This window comes from Talaromyces proteolyticus, assembly GCF_021365285.1.
Source record: "Talaromyces proteolyticus strain PMI_201 chromosome Unknown BGW36scaffold_6, whole genome shotgun sequence".
Classification (NCBI taxonomy): Eukaryota; Fungi; Ascomycota; class Eurotiomycetes; order Eurotiales; family Trichocomaceae; genus Talaromyces; species Talaromyces proteolyticus.
The window spans coordinates 1944465-1959409 of record NW_025764282.1 but is presented as its reverse complement, the minus strand read 5'-3'; the positions used below and the strand labels follow the sequence as shown (position 1 = coordinate 1959409).

General features: G+C 47.9%; 6 protein-coding genes across 6 annotated transcripts; 3 read left to right on the top strand and 3 right to left on the bottom strand.

The window, feature by feature from the left end:
• Positions 1 to 68: 68 nt before the first annotated feature.
• Positions 69 to 790, top strand: BGW36DRAFT_379414 (Yos1-like protein). The gene is made up of 4 exons (XM_046216206.1): positions 69 to 168; positions 228 to 287; positions 360 to 470; positions 568 to 790. The coding sequence occupies exons 1-4, from the start codon at positions 135 to 137 to the stop codon at positions 621 to 623; spliced, it is 261 nt and encodes an 86-aa protein (XP_046072472.1). The 5' UTR covers positions 69 to 134; the 3' UTR covers positions 624 to 790.
• Positions 791 to 4038, bottom strand: BGW36DRAFT_379413 (uncharacterized protein). Its single transcript, XM_046216205.1, has 4 exons — positions 3567 to 4038; positions 3377 to 3517; positions 3308 to 3321; positions 791 to 3254 (listed from the first exon to the last, which is right to left on the bottom strand). Exons 1-4 carry the CDS (start codon positions 3600 to 3602, stop codon positions 1145 to 1147), a joined length of 2301 nt encoding a protein of 766 aa, XP_046072471.1. The 5' UTR covers positions 3603 to 4038; the 3' UTR covers positions 791 to 1144.
• Positions 4039 to 5854: 1816 nt separating this feature from the next.
• BGW36DRAFT_427720 (uncharacterized protein) lies at positions 5855 to 7491 on the top strand (the record flags this gene model as incomplete). Its single annotated transcript, XM_046220449.1, has 2 exons — positions 5855 to 7132; positions 7195 to 7491. The coding sequence occupies 2 exons, from the start codon at positions 5855 to 5857 to the stop codon at positions 7489 to 7491; spliced, it is 1575 nt and encodes a 524-aa protein (XP_046072470.1).
• A 30-nt stretch (positions 7492 to 7521) lies between these two features.
• On the bottom strand, positions 7522 to 9641 carry BGW36DRAFT_174902 (uncharacterized protein). Its single transcript, XM_046209675.1, has 2 exons — positions 9204 to 9641; positions 7522 to 9146 (listed from the first exon to the last, which is right to left on the bottom strand). The coding sequence occupies exons 1-2, from the start codon at positions 9376 to 9378 to the stop codon at positions 7747 to 7749; spliced, it is 1575 nt and encodes a 524-aa protein (XP_046072469.1). The 5' UTR covers positions 9379 to 9641; the 3' UTR covers positions 7522 to 7746.
• A 2531-nt stretch (positions 9642 to 12172) lies between these two features.
• On the top strand, positions 12173 to 12893 carry BGW36DRAFT_174890 (uncharacterized protein). Its single transcript, XM_046209674.1, has 2 exons — positions 12173 to 12553; positions 12647 to 12893. The coding sequence occupies exons 1-2, from the start codon at positions 12287 to 12289 to the stop codon at positions 12773 to 12775; spliced, it is 396 nt and encodes a 131-aa protein (XP_046072468.1). The 5' UTR covers positions 12173 to 12286; the 3' UTR covers positions 12776 to 12893.
• Positions 12894 to 13010: 117 nt separating this feature from the next.
• BGW36DRAFT_296420 (putative vacuolar targeting protein Atg24) lies at positions 13011 to 14576 on the bottom strand (the record flags this gene model as incomplete). The annotated part of the gene is made up of 2 exons (XM_046211267.1): positions 13011 to 14195; positions 14283 to 14576. 2 exons carry the CDS (start codon positions 14574 to 14576, stop codon positions 13011 to 13013), a joined length of 1479 nt encoding a protein of 492 aa, XP_046072467.1.
• Between the last annotated feature and the right edge of the window lie 369 nt (positions 14577 to 14945).

The following is a 14945-nucleotide window of genomic DNA, read 5'->3' as shown; positions in this document are numbered from 1 at the left end:
CCGCAGCTGCAGCCTGGCAAACAGAACAAACATCAGCCGCCATCTGGCGATTTGGTGCAACTAGCCAGCACCGTTACTACCCTTCTCGAGTTGCGTTGTATTGAGTCACGATCAGATCTTTGATACCGCCCAAAATGTCATTGTTTGGGTTTGGCCGGTTGATTTATGGTATATTCTTATTACTCTAATATGTGCGAATTAGCCTTGCTAACTATTGTCTTTTCAAGTTTCTATCCTGTTAATCAACGCCGTGTGTGTCTTGTCCGAGGACAGATTTCTAGCAAGAAGTACGTTGACCACCAAATTTTGCCTGGATATATAGTACGTCTCTGAAGAAAACGGCTAACACCCCGGCACAGTCGGATGGGGTCGCGCACAACCAGAGCCCGGTTTCGGTGCGAGCTATGACAACGCGAGCCTCAAGGCGAAGACTATCAATCTGATCACGAGTGTCCGTACCGTCATGCGAAGTACGTTTCTCCCACCTTTTGCTCAAAATATAGATTCAGTATTTGCAAGGCCTTGCGTTATGGTTGAGGAAGCATGATGCTGACTTGGTAATGACAGTACCCCTCATTGTCATCAACGCGGTTATAATTATATACGAATTGATTCTGGGATAATGACCGGCATGAGATACCCAAAAATGAGGGATGATACGGTGTTATGTTATGTACTTACTAGGCTACTTTAGGCAACTTGCAATATCTTAGATTGGTTGTTATCATGCTCCAATATTTAATGGCTACGTCCTACAAGGAGTTACAAATATTTGTGCTTAAAAAAATAACTGTGTTTGTTCGCACTGTCTATCACATCACGAGATTAGACTCGTAGCGTACAGAAATCAAAGCATGCTTATGCCTGTAAACAATACAATACCCAGGATAGAAAGCAAAATCATAACCATTCGTAGCTGCCTAACCGATAAACGCCTTGATGGTAAACCAATGTTTCCGAATAAAAGGGTATAGAAGCAAAGGTAATAAAACATCATTGCGTGCATGAAATTGCGAGAACATCAAGGCGTATTCTCGTCTAAAAGGCACCAATGTTACTTTTTGAAAGAACATACTCCATCAAAATGAAGTTCGTCTGACTATGTACGAGAATGGAAGAACGGTGGATGGGCTTGGGATCAAAGCTAACTCATCAGGCTCATTGATTTCTTTCTCAGCCCAAACCCTTTCCATTTGTGATTGGCTTTGTCTCTGTCGTTTTTCCCCTTGGATGCATCCAGTGACGGACGTCCCGGTGAGGATTCAGGAATGGCTGGTGTTGTTGTTGGTACATCCTCTTCAATGACATGCTCTTGGAGTTTGTTGCTCTCAGGAGGTATTCCATTCTCAGAAAGAAGATCTGACCGTGAAAACTCAGCCGATGTTGCCCGTTTGCCCTCTTTTGATGTGAACCGATGACTCAGGCTCTTGCTACTGCGTCGGAATCGGTTCAAACCACCAGCAAGCGTCTTATGCCCATTTTCCCCGTTCTCTGCGTGCGCCTTTTTATCTTGTTCGGCTTTGCTTATTTTACTTGCTTCAAGTGCCGCTTTGAGTTCTGCCTCTTCACGTTTCAAATCATCTCTGCGTTTCGCTTCTAGCTCTTTTCTCCTTTGTTTCTCGGCTTTTTCCTTGTCCTTTTCGGCGGCTTTTCGCTCTTTTTCTTCTCGAGCTCGTTCCTTGCGAGACTGGACATCGCTCTTCTTCGGACTTAACTCTCGCAGAGGGTCTGCTGGAATGGGTGGGGGAGCTGGAGGACTGGTCGAAAAAGCATGTTCTGGATGAGTCGACATTTGCGGTGCCGTTGGTATGGCCCTCAAGGGACTGAAACGGTGAACATCATCATCAGGAGGTCCTTGGTACGTTTGGATGTGGTTCAACGGAGATGAGAGTGGAACACCGTTGCCTTCTTTGACATCCGCAGTGCCATTGACTGGGTTCAGGCCCTCCTGTTCCTGTTCTCGCTGAACAGCTTCTAGGGTGGTCTCCTGGTAGAAGAGCACATAGGCGCAGGCTAATCCAGGTCGATCGCCAAAGAAGTTGCGCACATAGTTTTTGTCAACTGGTTCTACCATTTCATCATCGAACAACAGCCAACCACGGTCCTCAGTCTTGATAATGGCCACATAGTGACCATGATAAGGACCACCACCTATATGGACGACTACTGCATATAACTCGTAGAGGCGATCTGGATCTTCGGCGTCATCGGTCGTATTGAACAGGCGTAGGTGGTAGGGATAAACCACCCGGTGGAAGAGCTTTTGCAATCTCTGTAAATCCTCGGTATACTTGAAGCGTTTCAAGTGCAACGCGAGAATTTTGGGCAATCGTTTGATTTTCATCCTCTTTTCAGCCTCCTGCAGACCTCCGCAGTTGTCGCAATGAAATTTATTTCGCTCACAAAGCATTTCTTCTGCTGAAAATTTCCTTAAACAAGACGTAACAGATGAATGTTGTTCCAAGTCTACTGACAAATCTAGGAAAACTTCGTCACGTTGAGAGACCTTCTCGCATGTTAAGCATTGAGTTTCCGAAGTTAGTGTGCCCTCGAAGAGTTCGTGTACCCAGCGGCTTGTATTTGGCGTCTTTGACCCGGTTGAGCCATCTACTCTTGTGTGTGTGGACTGTGTAGAGGTCTCCGTAATGGCGACGGTCTGGTCGGAATCAGCGGTTTCGTTCGGTAGAGAATTGTCAGTCAGATCAGCTATCTGTTTCGACGATTCGGCTTCGACATTTGTCACCACTTCGTTGAGTAAGAGGTTGAGAAACTCGTGGGCATCCTGATGCATGGCTGATCGAAACATCTCGTTTTCCCGCCGGAGCACCTCTAGGAAATGCTGGGGCCGGACAACACCCATCTTAGACTGGGTAGCAACCACTGATTCAAAAATATCCTTCAAAGATGTAAAGAGTGATTCCGACATTCCATAGCTGGCAGAGTTATCTTTTGCATCAAGAAGCGGAAGCGTCTGTATTGCAACCTTTTTCTTATATTCTGGCGAATCCTTGTCTTCGGGCTTCTGGGGTTGAGGGGGAGGCACACCGGCATTACGCGAGGAAGACGGCCCTGCTGTATTTTTCGCCTTTGCGGCGGCGGCCTCGGCTTCCAAAAACGCCTCTACACTTTGATATTTCAGGTTCTTTGCGAGCGCAGTCTCCAACGATTCGATCGGAGTTCGCTTCGGGTAGTTGATCACAGCTTCTCGAAAGGGAACAGAATAATAAAGACATTGTAAAATAGAGTTGCAATAACTGTGTGTAATCGTTAGTCGAAGTATCTAAATGTCTTCGGAAATAATTCGTACCATGTGTTGCCATACTGTCATGTACGAGTCAGCCTTGTGAACCAAAATCGAGTCTCGGTGGACACTCACATTCTCCATGCCAAAAAATTTGTCACTACCATCATTTCGTACGGGACCGGAGTCCAAAAGCATCTTCTCTAGAGGGGTCATCGGCAAAGCATGGGGGTCCTTTTTGGGGGGGTTCAAGCCAGACGTAGGCGAGTACGGGCCCTGTGAAGGTCAGCAGCAACACTCGGTTTGTGAGAAGCATCGAACATACCGTATTTCCCCTTAGATTCTTGAAGAAAGACCCCATGGTAACAACTACGCATCAACTATGATAAAATCAAAGTCATCTGGTAGCCGCTCCAGGATGAGGTCGACACTGCCACCGGTCGGCTCCTGAATGCGCCGCCGCCGGAACGATGGAACCACTGGCACGCCAGTGATACTGAGGAGAAGACGAAAGCGACTTATAAATAGCTGCAGACCGGCGTAGCAAAATTCAACAACGGATGGTTATTTGGTGGACAATGGTTGCTGGTTGCGCCGGTAGGGATGTGTGATCGGCAGGCGCCGATGGGAGCCAGCGATGGATCGGTTCGCGACGCACAGGAAAAGAGGGCAGTCTGGGAAGACGCAGAGGATACAGAGGATGCAGAGGATGCACTAAGCAGCAAGGCACGAAGAGGTTGGCAAGGGGAGGGACAGACAGACAGAGAGAGCGAAGGAGAGCAGGCAGTAGTAGTAGGAAGTACAGTGGGATGGGCCTGGATTATCTGGGGCAATAATGGGGGGACGGGCGGCGGAGGTAAGCAAACTCGAGTAATTTACTGGCCAACAGCGACTCATGGAAAAGGGCCGTGTCCTCTGTCGCGCTAGGCCACATCTACTTGATTCTACCTTTACAATAGTAATACTAGTACATAATAGCAAATATATATCATATTAGTACGAATGCTAACGCTCATCAGTACGAAGCGAGATCAAGAGCGATAGTACAATAGTGCTCCCGGTGGTTTCGCCCGGGCCACCAAAGGTTCTCCGCACCAGGCAACGCGTAACAGCTTCCGGAAGAGTCCGACATCAGAGCAGAAATGGAGTATTTTTCCCCCGTACAGTGCGGCCAGTGCGTGGACTGTGCAGTATGATAGTATAGTATATATGCCGGCTGAATTGAGTAATAATATGCAGTGGCACGAAGGGGAAAGGCAGATGCAGCAGCGCGGCGTTTAGAAGCGGGAGCAGTGACGACAGAAGCCGCCGATCGTTCTGGACGAGGGAGTTGCATTATATATATTAATTAATATTAGTATAATACCAATATACATCAATAACTATACATCGGTATATTATTAATCTGTAATAGTATCAATATTACTAATGCGAATCGCAGTGTAACTACTCCCACACAGAATGAGCAGTTGCTAATAGGGAGCAATTAGTCCAGCCTTGGTAGTAGTTAAGGCTACCTACTTCGCTACTTAGTGCTTACTTGGCTGTACTACCACTGTTGACTTTTACAGAGCATATAATGATATTGTAGCATAGTGCAGATTCCACAGAGTATACCACTATACGAACTACTCCAGATGCATTAATGTATTAATGCAATACAGCAACAGTACTAATTATCCGGATCGCGCCATGCCCGATCAGGATGCCACGCGAGACACATGTGGCATCTGGCGGGCGCCGGTCGCTGTCATTCGCCTGTTGTGACCCACTGATGGAGTCTGAAAGAGCGGCTGCCTGCCAATCAGAGCTGGCTGCACCTTGTCTGGTGAACTCTGTTCTTTTTGCCGGGCGAGTGCTGTGGCCAATCGTATACAGTGCAGCCAGCCATCGAGATTCAATATTAATTAAAGGCGGCCATGGTTGGGCCAATCGTGGACAAGGTTAGGGGGCCCACCGTCTCTCGGCACTGCGAACCGGCTGGCCAGCGCCATGCAGTGGCCTCCCCCAGAGCAGCGCGACTGGTACGGTAGTCCCTGTATTGAGGGCATGTCATGTTGTATTACCATTATCAGCGTTGTGAAGGGTGCATGAATCCGTACGGATCTGATTAGTACATCGGATAAATAAGGCATCATGCCAAGACCAAGCAAGGTATCGCAATCAAAGCCCTAAACCCTAACTCATGTCCTACCTCAGTCTAGCGTCTAAGGAACCCAAGCATCAAGAGCGAAGAAAAAGGTTGCCCCGGGAGTCATCAATCAAGGGGTAAAAGGTGACGACATCGAATATTAATCCAGGCGACTGCAAGACACCACTTGTCGCGGTGGTACCTTCTGCTCGTTTAATTCGTCTTTCCGGCTGTCTCTTCTCCCATTTTCCCCGTTTATGAAGGGCGCGACTCCCGCAGTCGGCCTGGTCTGCTTCGCCCGAAGAGCATTTGCTGCCCGGCCTCGGTGGGGGGAAACACCTGCAGCCGGAGGAGTGGTGGGGTCAAGAAATTTTGGGCGCAGAGCCATACAGAAACAGCAACAGCAACAGCAACAGGCACAACAACATTCCTATCGTCGCTTCCTCTCCTCCAGTCCCAGAGCCTTTCTTCCAGACGACACCATGGGGAAAGACAAGTCCGCCTTCAACTTGAAGACCCCCAAGGGCACTAGGGATTGGGCCGGCGCCGACACCCTCCTCCGCGACCGCATCTTCAACACCATCGCCGATGTCTTTCGACGCCACGGCGGGACCGCCCTGGACACTCCTGTGTTCGAGCTGAGGGATATTCTCGCAGGGAAATACGGCGAAGATTCCAAACTCATCTATGATTTGCAGGATCAGGGTGGAGAACTCTGCTCGCTGCGATACGATCTTACCGTCCCCTTTGCACGATGGCTCGCCATGAACCCGGAGGTGAGGAGCATCAAGCGATATCACATTGCCAAAGTGTACCGTCGCGACCAGCCGGCTGTTGCCAAGGGCCGTATGCGCGAGTTTTATCAGTGCGACTTCGACATTGCCGGCGCCCAAGCCGATCCCATGGTGCCCGACGCAGAGGTTTTGAAAATTATCAACGAAGTGTTCAGTGGACTTGGCTGGGACGGACGATATACCATCAAGATAAACCACAGAAAGGTCCTCGACGGTCTGTTTGAAGTGTGTGGGGTTCCTCAAGATAAAATCAGACCGATTTCTAGCGCCGTGGACAAGTTGGATAAACTGCCCTGGGCTGAGGTTCGCAAGGAAATGGTTGAATCCAAGGGCCTCGACCCAGAAGCCGCAGATAAAATTGAAACATATGTTAGCAAGAAGGGGAGGAAAGATTTGCTCCAGGATCTCCTGAAAGATGAGGCATTGATGGCGAATGCGTCTGCCAAACAAGGAATTGAAGAAATGGGGCTGCTTATGGACTATTTAGAGGCATTTGGAGTGCTAGAGAGCATTTCCTTTGACTTGAGCTTAGCTCGCGGTCTTGATTATTATACCGGTGTCATCTACGAGGTAGTCACCGAAGGCTCAGCCCCAACAGTATCGACCTCTGCGCCCGAGGCACAGACTCTACAGAAATCAGGGAAGAAGGCCAAGGCCGCGACGGGCGACGATGATGACCGATCAAACGACCCAACCATCGGTGTGGGTAGTATTGCCGCGGGTGGACGATATGATAATCTCGTCGGCATGTTTTCACCAAAGGCACAAATACCCTGCGTGGGAATTTCGTTTGGTGTCGACCGTATCTTCTCAATCACAAAGGCGCGCATGGAGCGAGAGAATAATGGGAATGTAAGAAGCAGCGAGGTCGATGTTTTCGTTATGGCCTTCGGCGGCAAAGGGTTCAGCGGCATGCTCAAAGAGCGCATGGAGATCAGCAAGAGTCTATGGAATGCCAATATCAAAGTATGTCTTTCATTTATCTCTGTATCGGGCGAATGGAAAGGAACAACGCTAACAATTCTTAGGCTGAATTCTCATACAAACTCAAACCTAAACCACAACAACAATTCAACGCCGCTGAATCCTCTGGCATCCCATTTGCAGTCATTCTCGGCGAAGACGAACTAGCTGCTGGTCAGGTCAAAATCAAGGAAATGGGCCTGGACAAGGACCACCCGGAGAAAGAGGGTGTGTCGGTTGATATCAAGAACTTGGTTGATGAAGTCAAGACACGTCTGGCAAGGAAAGCCTCTGCTAATACGACCCCTGAGGCTGCTGCCGCCGGTGTTGCGAATTTGACCGTGAATGATGAGAATCAATGATCCATGGTTGACGATCAATATTAAAACTATCGGTGGATAGATTATATTCACAAAGTAAAAGCATGCATTACTTCGCATTACATTACCAAGGCCGGCAATAGATTCAATGATACCTTATTCAATTTCATTTTTTGCTTGTTTGCGGCACTAAAATACATAATTATACACTCGTCTACCTAAAGGGATGATAATCAATGAGTACATGTACATATCGACCTCGTCGATGATTGTCCGGTAATAATGTAATATAAGGCATTATTCTGCCTGCTTCATAATGAACCCCTTCACCCAGGGCAACCTCTCAATTGCATCCAACCCCAGACTCCGCGCCCACGTCACTGGTCCGTTCCCGGGAACGTTATACAGTTTATGCAGGACATCGCACATGCCACCAATCTTGGTATTCGTAAGGTATCGCTCGGCCATATATTTCTCTAGACTTAGGTGATCGCCGATATCCATGCCGTGGTTGACCGCGTACTCAATCGTGTTGGCTAATGATGCCACATCCCCCATGCCCAGGTTCAGTCCTTGCCCTGCTAATGGGTGGATGACGTGTGCTGCGTCCCCGATGAGAGCTACGCGCGGGGATATGTAGGATGAGGCATGGCGGAAGCGGAGAGGGAAGGATGCGATACTCTTATTTTGGACGGCTGTTACAAGAGGTGGGAGAGATGACGGGAGCGGAGTGTGTTGGAGTCGCCAGTTGAGCTCATCCTCGTGTTGTGTTAGAAGGCTTCCAGAAGACGTAGGTTTGCTGTCAGGCGAAGTAGCAGTTGGGTCCAGGCCGAGCATGTATGTCAAGTCGGTCATTGAGAGACGGAAAGCAGCGTTGATCATGGCTATAAATGCTTCTTGCGGTAGTGATTTGAGATATGCTGCGTTCTCGATCTTGGTAGACCAGACCAGAGACGCGTGATTATTGGGAAGCGGCAGAATGGCAATGGGCCCACCGAGAGAGGGGAGGAATCTCTGGTATGCTGTTCGACTGCCTGCGGGAAAAAAAGGGGAGGAAGAGGAGTATGTAGAATCGCCCGCGAGTGATAGAGTAGCGACAACGCCATGGCGCCCGTAATCCCATCCATTAGCCGTGATATCTGCAAACGAGCGAACAGGGCTATTGATACCATCAGCGCCGACGAGTAGTCGCGCCGCGATTGGTTTCTGTGGCGTAGAAATAGCAGTAGAATTTGAGAGCGACAGAACCGGCCAGGCCGACAAGTCCGGGCCATCTTGAGCACCAGGAGGGCCATTTTCTATGGACGAGACGGTGGTGTTGGAGAATATTGATAGATGGCTATTGTCGTGATCCAGCTCTGCGATTCTGGACAGCAATCCCCGCACAAGATTCGCATTTTCTGTCATCGTGGCAACTGAGCGGACGTCCTCAAAGGGCGATGTGTCAATTGACCAGTCAAAGGAGATTTTCGATCCAGTTTGTCCGTCCCAGACTTGCATTTCATGGTACTGTTGGACACGAGTATTGTCGACATGTTTCCATGCTCCGATATTCTGCAAAAAAGAGACAGATGTCGGCGTCAGGCTGCTGCATCGGTTGGAGTATTCATCTGGGCTCAATGCCCAGCTACGCGATTTGGCGAGGTCCTGACTTTCGACAAGAGCTATTCTGAGTTTTGAGGTGATCGGTGAAGCTCCTATTCGTACATTGGTTAGCCTTAGTCTTCCTTCTGGTCAGTACATGTAAGACATACGAAGAGCTGCTACTAGAGCAAGGCCAGCGGGACCCCCTCCAACGCAAACGACATCATAAATGTCGGGGGTTTCTCCAATGGCGCTGGAGAAGCCCCGTCGCCCTCTTGGTTGCAAGCCACGTCGACACGACGGGCAGACATAAGGGCGCCAGAGGGATCGCGCGACGTGCCGCATTGGGTGGTTCAAAGGCAATTGGTACTCGATTTGTTGGGCTTTGGATTGTTGATTGGATGATGTCGGCACGTCGGGAAGAGAGGATATACTGCCGATGCAAACCACGCAAACATTTCCGCCTAAGGCTGCAATTACTCTATTCAGACCACGAGATCACATTCACACACCGCACAGCTGCGCAATCACTTTCAAGGATTCGAGTGGATTTCTAAGGGATGCAAGACTCGTCCGTGGCATTAGACAACATACTTAGTGTAGCATGTAGTATGCAGTATGCATCCATGCTTCTATATTTATCTACGGCTGATAGACGTTCATTCTAGAACATTAGCCCTGCAGGACACAGCCACACTTGCCATCTCATCAAATTCAAACCCATCACTCATTAAGCTGCAGTTTTTGAGCTTATCATCTCTATCCTAGTGATCCAATACTAATAGCGTAGCAACAGAGAGTCTTTCCTCCTGCATTGCATCATTACAGCACGGTGACGAAAGTTTCAATATTGTGCCACAGCAAATTGGGTGTAGAAGCCCTCCCCATATCAACATTAATTACTTTTGAACTTTTTCCATTGTCTACGGACAGGGCCCAAAGAAGGAGGACCAACAGGTCCAAGAAGACTAAATTTCAATATGATATAAATTGGTGTAGTCGCAGACACAAAGCAGAAAATCTTAATGTTGCAGAACAGCACCATCGACATCGGAACCTACACTGACAAAGAATCGTCTTGTCTGCGCTCCGTAAGTGCAAATACTATATACCAAGGGGCCTCTTCTTTTATCAACCAGTAGCGTTCTACTGCACTTGACTCATCGGCCATCCTGGGTACAGGGCTATCCAAGTCACGTGCTCCAAGCAGACATACTGCTTCGATTCAGAGCATTAATAGGCGGGAGCTAAAAGTGTTAGTAACTAAGGGGGAAATAATTCAATTCCAATGTTATGATTCAAGTAGATCATGTGATTGATTGCGCTTGGATTGCGTGTTAGATCAATTGATATATATAACCAGTCTACGAGTTGGCGATCAGCACTAACCTTCAAGTGTATGAGAAAATGTTGATTTCAGAGAATGGCATTTGAGCAATAAAATACCAGTGCCTATTCTAGGATTGTTTTGAACATTTAAACCTATATTTGTATCATTGGCTGTATCCAGTCGGTGACCTCATAGTTAACTGCTATTCATTCGTTACTCAGCTCGTCACAGAACATCATTCAACATACAGCATCATGCCTAGGCTAAAATGGGGTTCAAAATACAATGCATAAACGCCAAGCTACGCAAAAGACGTTATAGCTTGTGGGAGACGGTTCTCAGCCGCGAAACCCAACAAAGTCCTTAACGAGGACGCTGTTGTTCCAGACGACTTTCTCCATCTGCTAATGACCTTACTATCAACGTTTGGTTAAAACGGTACAATACAACATGGCGAAGTAGCGTCAATCTTTACTGCTATGAGAAATCGCGCTGACGAGCTAGTAATGCTACAAAAAAATAATTCGTCTCCAGATGAAGCTACGGATTACGTTAACGTGAACTTTCATTTTACAAAACTAGATTCCGAGAATGAAACGAGATTTCCGGTAAGTGTTGACTTAGCCTTCATTTACAGGATAAATATGCTAATGTAACTTCCCAGGTCATGATGATATCTTGGTAGGTCCGCAACATGGGCGAATCTTCTACGCGTGTATGGATGGTCTGGAGCTGGTAACCAGACATTCCTCGCTGTACATCGAGAACTTTGTGACAGCACCTATAATCCTTTCTCAAAGATGCATCCGAGTGAGCCAATTTGAAGGGTCTCCCGATAATTTTTGAACCGCAATTTTAATTCTCAAGGATGAAAAAGCTTCGATCCACACAAAGCCCTGTATTTAAAAACCATTGGACCCTACATCAACATGTAGGTGGTAATCACACCAAAATTCTACATGGATCTCTCGAGGCCCCCAAATTTGACGACAATCCACCACATGATCAAAGCATATTCAATGTTGACATGCAATGCACGGAAAAGGAGTACAATAAGTCACCGAACGGCCTGCAAGGACACAGCCACCAGCCAGCCAGCATTAGTCTCAGCCCCCGCCTTCGGTATATCATGCATGCATAGGTGTATCTGCAGGCATATTGCCACGCATGCCCTAGTATTTTACTAGTCAATAATGCATCAATTAACCTCAATACTCCATTTGTACCACCATATCAGCATTTCCAGCTGACCCTTAGCAAAACTTTATTCCAGGCGCAAAACGACAAACCATAGTCTTAATCTTCAGGACTGAAATTTAAGGAGACACACCGAGTAAGGGAAAAAAGGACAGGGATTCGCCACATACATGCGGTGTAACAAACCATGGTGACAATTCTAGCTGATTTCTAGCCGATTTGGTCTCCGAATGTGAATCGTTTCTATTCTTATACACTTTCTCACATTCTTCAGGCTATAAGAATTATACTTCAATTTTATATACTAGAATTTGCATTATCATGTATAATATTGGTGGTTGGTGTAGTATACCTGTTTTGCTTTGATGCGCATGACTGGACAGCGAGGCTGTACAATCATGTTCCCGGTGGACGATATTTGAATTGACGTGAAAGAAAGAAGAAGAGGAACCTTTGAAGAGGGGGAAGATAATTATATCCTCCACATGCATATACATGCATGACTAGCTTTGCATTTGCCTCCTGAGTTTCAATTTCTCCCATGTCAGGATAAACCCTAGAGAGGCACTTCTCCTATTCAGACCATTCTCTTATAACGGCATCAATTCCCATTTCAAATCATTGCCAATTGGCTTAACCTCATTCCTAACCAGGAGTCAAGCAAAATCCGATAAATCGGCCAAAATAAACACCACAACCAGCAGCAGCAACAACACGCCGTCAATAATGGCAGCTTCATCACAAAAAAAGGACACCAACAGTACGCCGCTATTTCGCTCCAACTTCGCCAGCGCTCCTTCAAGTACACAGTCAGCTATTCCACCGTCGCTGTCAAAGACGTCGTCATCATTGCTTTCGGCGACAGATCACAAGACCTCTTCTTCTTCCACGTCCTCATTTTCGACCATTCAATACGATCACGAGACGTATTTGGAGTTACTGGCTGGGAAGAGCAGCTCCGTAGAAAAGACGGCCAGTCAGATTTATAGAGAGGTACGGAGATGCTGTTTATATAGAACCTTTCGGGATTGATGTCGTATGACTATATAGAGCTAGAGGGTAAGCGCTCACTTGGAGATGTCTTAGGAACGAGCACGACAGCTCAGCCTCAGAGCTCAGGATCCTGCTGTACTGTCAGGACCCATGGACCTCGACGACTTTGCGACTCACCACCATACAGGTGGATATTACGGAGAAAATGAGACTAGAAAATGACATGTTTAGGCGATGGTCCACAGAGATATCTGGGTTTCGACTCCGCCGGCGAATTAGATGTCAATATTAACGACCTGACGACGATGATAAACAATCATATTAATTTACTTGCACTGATGCATTATGTATCGAGTATTTGTAGCAATAGTCCAGGCTAAGAATGAGAATCGCTCCTTGCAAAGTCGGCCGGCGACCGGCCTCTTGCGATCATATAAGACTGTGCATATTAAGATATTCATGACACGATATCACTTCGGCCTCGAGGTTCATCGTCACCCAGTTCGCCATCCATTTCAGATATAAATCGTTCCCAAGTGTTGATCACACCTTGATAAAACTCAATATGATTCTCAGCAAGCGCTCCCATTGTATCTCGGAATTCGACCGCTTTGATACGATCGAAATCAGCGACCTCGCGGACTACTTCTTCATCAAACATTTCAGATGTAGTCTTTGCAGAGTCAACCTCGCGCGTCAACTCATCAATGCGAAGTTCGAGTTTTCGGACGCGCTCACGTCGAGATTGCTCATGATCAACGCCCCGCATATCCTCCATTTTGGATCGAATGAACGATGCCGGAGACGAGGTGAGAGGATTGGACGCATAATATGACGATGGGTTGTTGACTAGGGAGTCTCGGTCGGAAACCGCTTTGTTGCGGTATTCCACGAGTGCTTCGAAATCGAGTTGTTTTTGCTCCCGCGTTTTCAGCAATTGTTTTACCGAAAGAATATACGCCTCCATATCCCGCAGCGAGCCGAGGTAGTTCTGGTCCGTATGATCTTTAAGTTCTTTCACTCCCCGTGATGTCTCATCCACAGAAGCCGCAAAGACTTGGAGTGGCATCTCCACATCTGGCTCCAAAGGAACCAGCTTTCGAAACTGAGTAGCTAAATCGGCATAGTCAGACTCAAGATCTGTCTCACGACGGGCGACTCGGGCAACGATCTTCTCTACATGATTGAGATCTTCGTCTAATTTGTCTGCTTTTTCTCGCACTTCGATGAACCTGCGATCGGGTTTGTGCACTTTTGTGAATGCATTGACAAATGTGTCTGTGAAGTTGTCAAAAATACCACTTGACGTCTCGGTTCCCCCAGTGGAACCACGTCCGCCATGTAAACGCATATGAGCATTCCAATCCGGGGACTCGAGGAAAATCGCCAGCAAAGGCGCTCTCCGGAGCACGGGGTGCAGTGTTATGCGCTTGATAAACCTATGAAGCGACCACGAGCGACGCTGCGTAAAGTCAGGGCCGAACCGATCTCCGGTCACATAACTCTCGACCTTGTGTTTGTCCGGTAACGGAGGAACGGCACACGCAGGATATTCTCGGTAGAGTGTCTTATAGAGGAAAAAGAAATCGCGAAAGCGGCGGCGAACAGTGAAATCTGATTTTTGAAATGTCCTGAAATCTGTCTGTGTGGAGTGAAGAAGGTCAGAATCAGCACGCCAAGTCGTCAAGCTGGCGGTTTTAATACAACTCGTTTTATGTCACACACGTACATGAGTAGTCACAAGGTATGAAATATATGCATCTTTAGTGCCATCGTTCTCTTTCAGCGGCGAGTCGACCGAGCACTCCAAGACACCATCTCCGATGCCAGCCAGGTCAACGGGATCGGCCAATGGTCCTGCTTGGGGTTCTTCTTCGGCTGTGCTCATCCTGCGCTTCCCGTTGACATCGCGAGATGGATAACCGGGCTCTTCGGAATCAGTGCCCGGAGTCGTTGGCCGTGAACCCTCGCTGTGCGTATCATTCCTCCAGGAAACGTTATCGAAATCATCGTGAACATCCATGGCAGTCGGCGGTGAGTAGACCTTCCCGGCACCTCGGCGCGCGGGGTAAAGGGGGGGACGGACACGTAAGAGCGAAAAGGAGAAAGAGCAAGCAAGGGAGAAGACGCCTTCTAGGATGATTGCGAGGTCTATGAGTGGGTATTACTGCTATCGTGATCGTTAGGGCTGGAGGACGCGAGGATGGAGAGACAGGGCTCGGCAGGCAGGAAGGCAGCACATTATCATGTCATGGGCTGCACGCCGGGCGCTGATTGGCGTAGGATCGCCTTTGGCTGTGCGTCGAGACTCGAGCGTCATCGCTAGCCCTCTAGTCCTATATAGGACTAGTCTGTTCCCCGCTGATTGATAGTTCTATGCAATCACAATTAC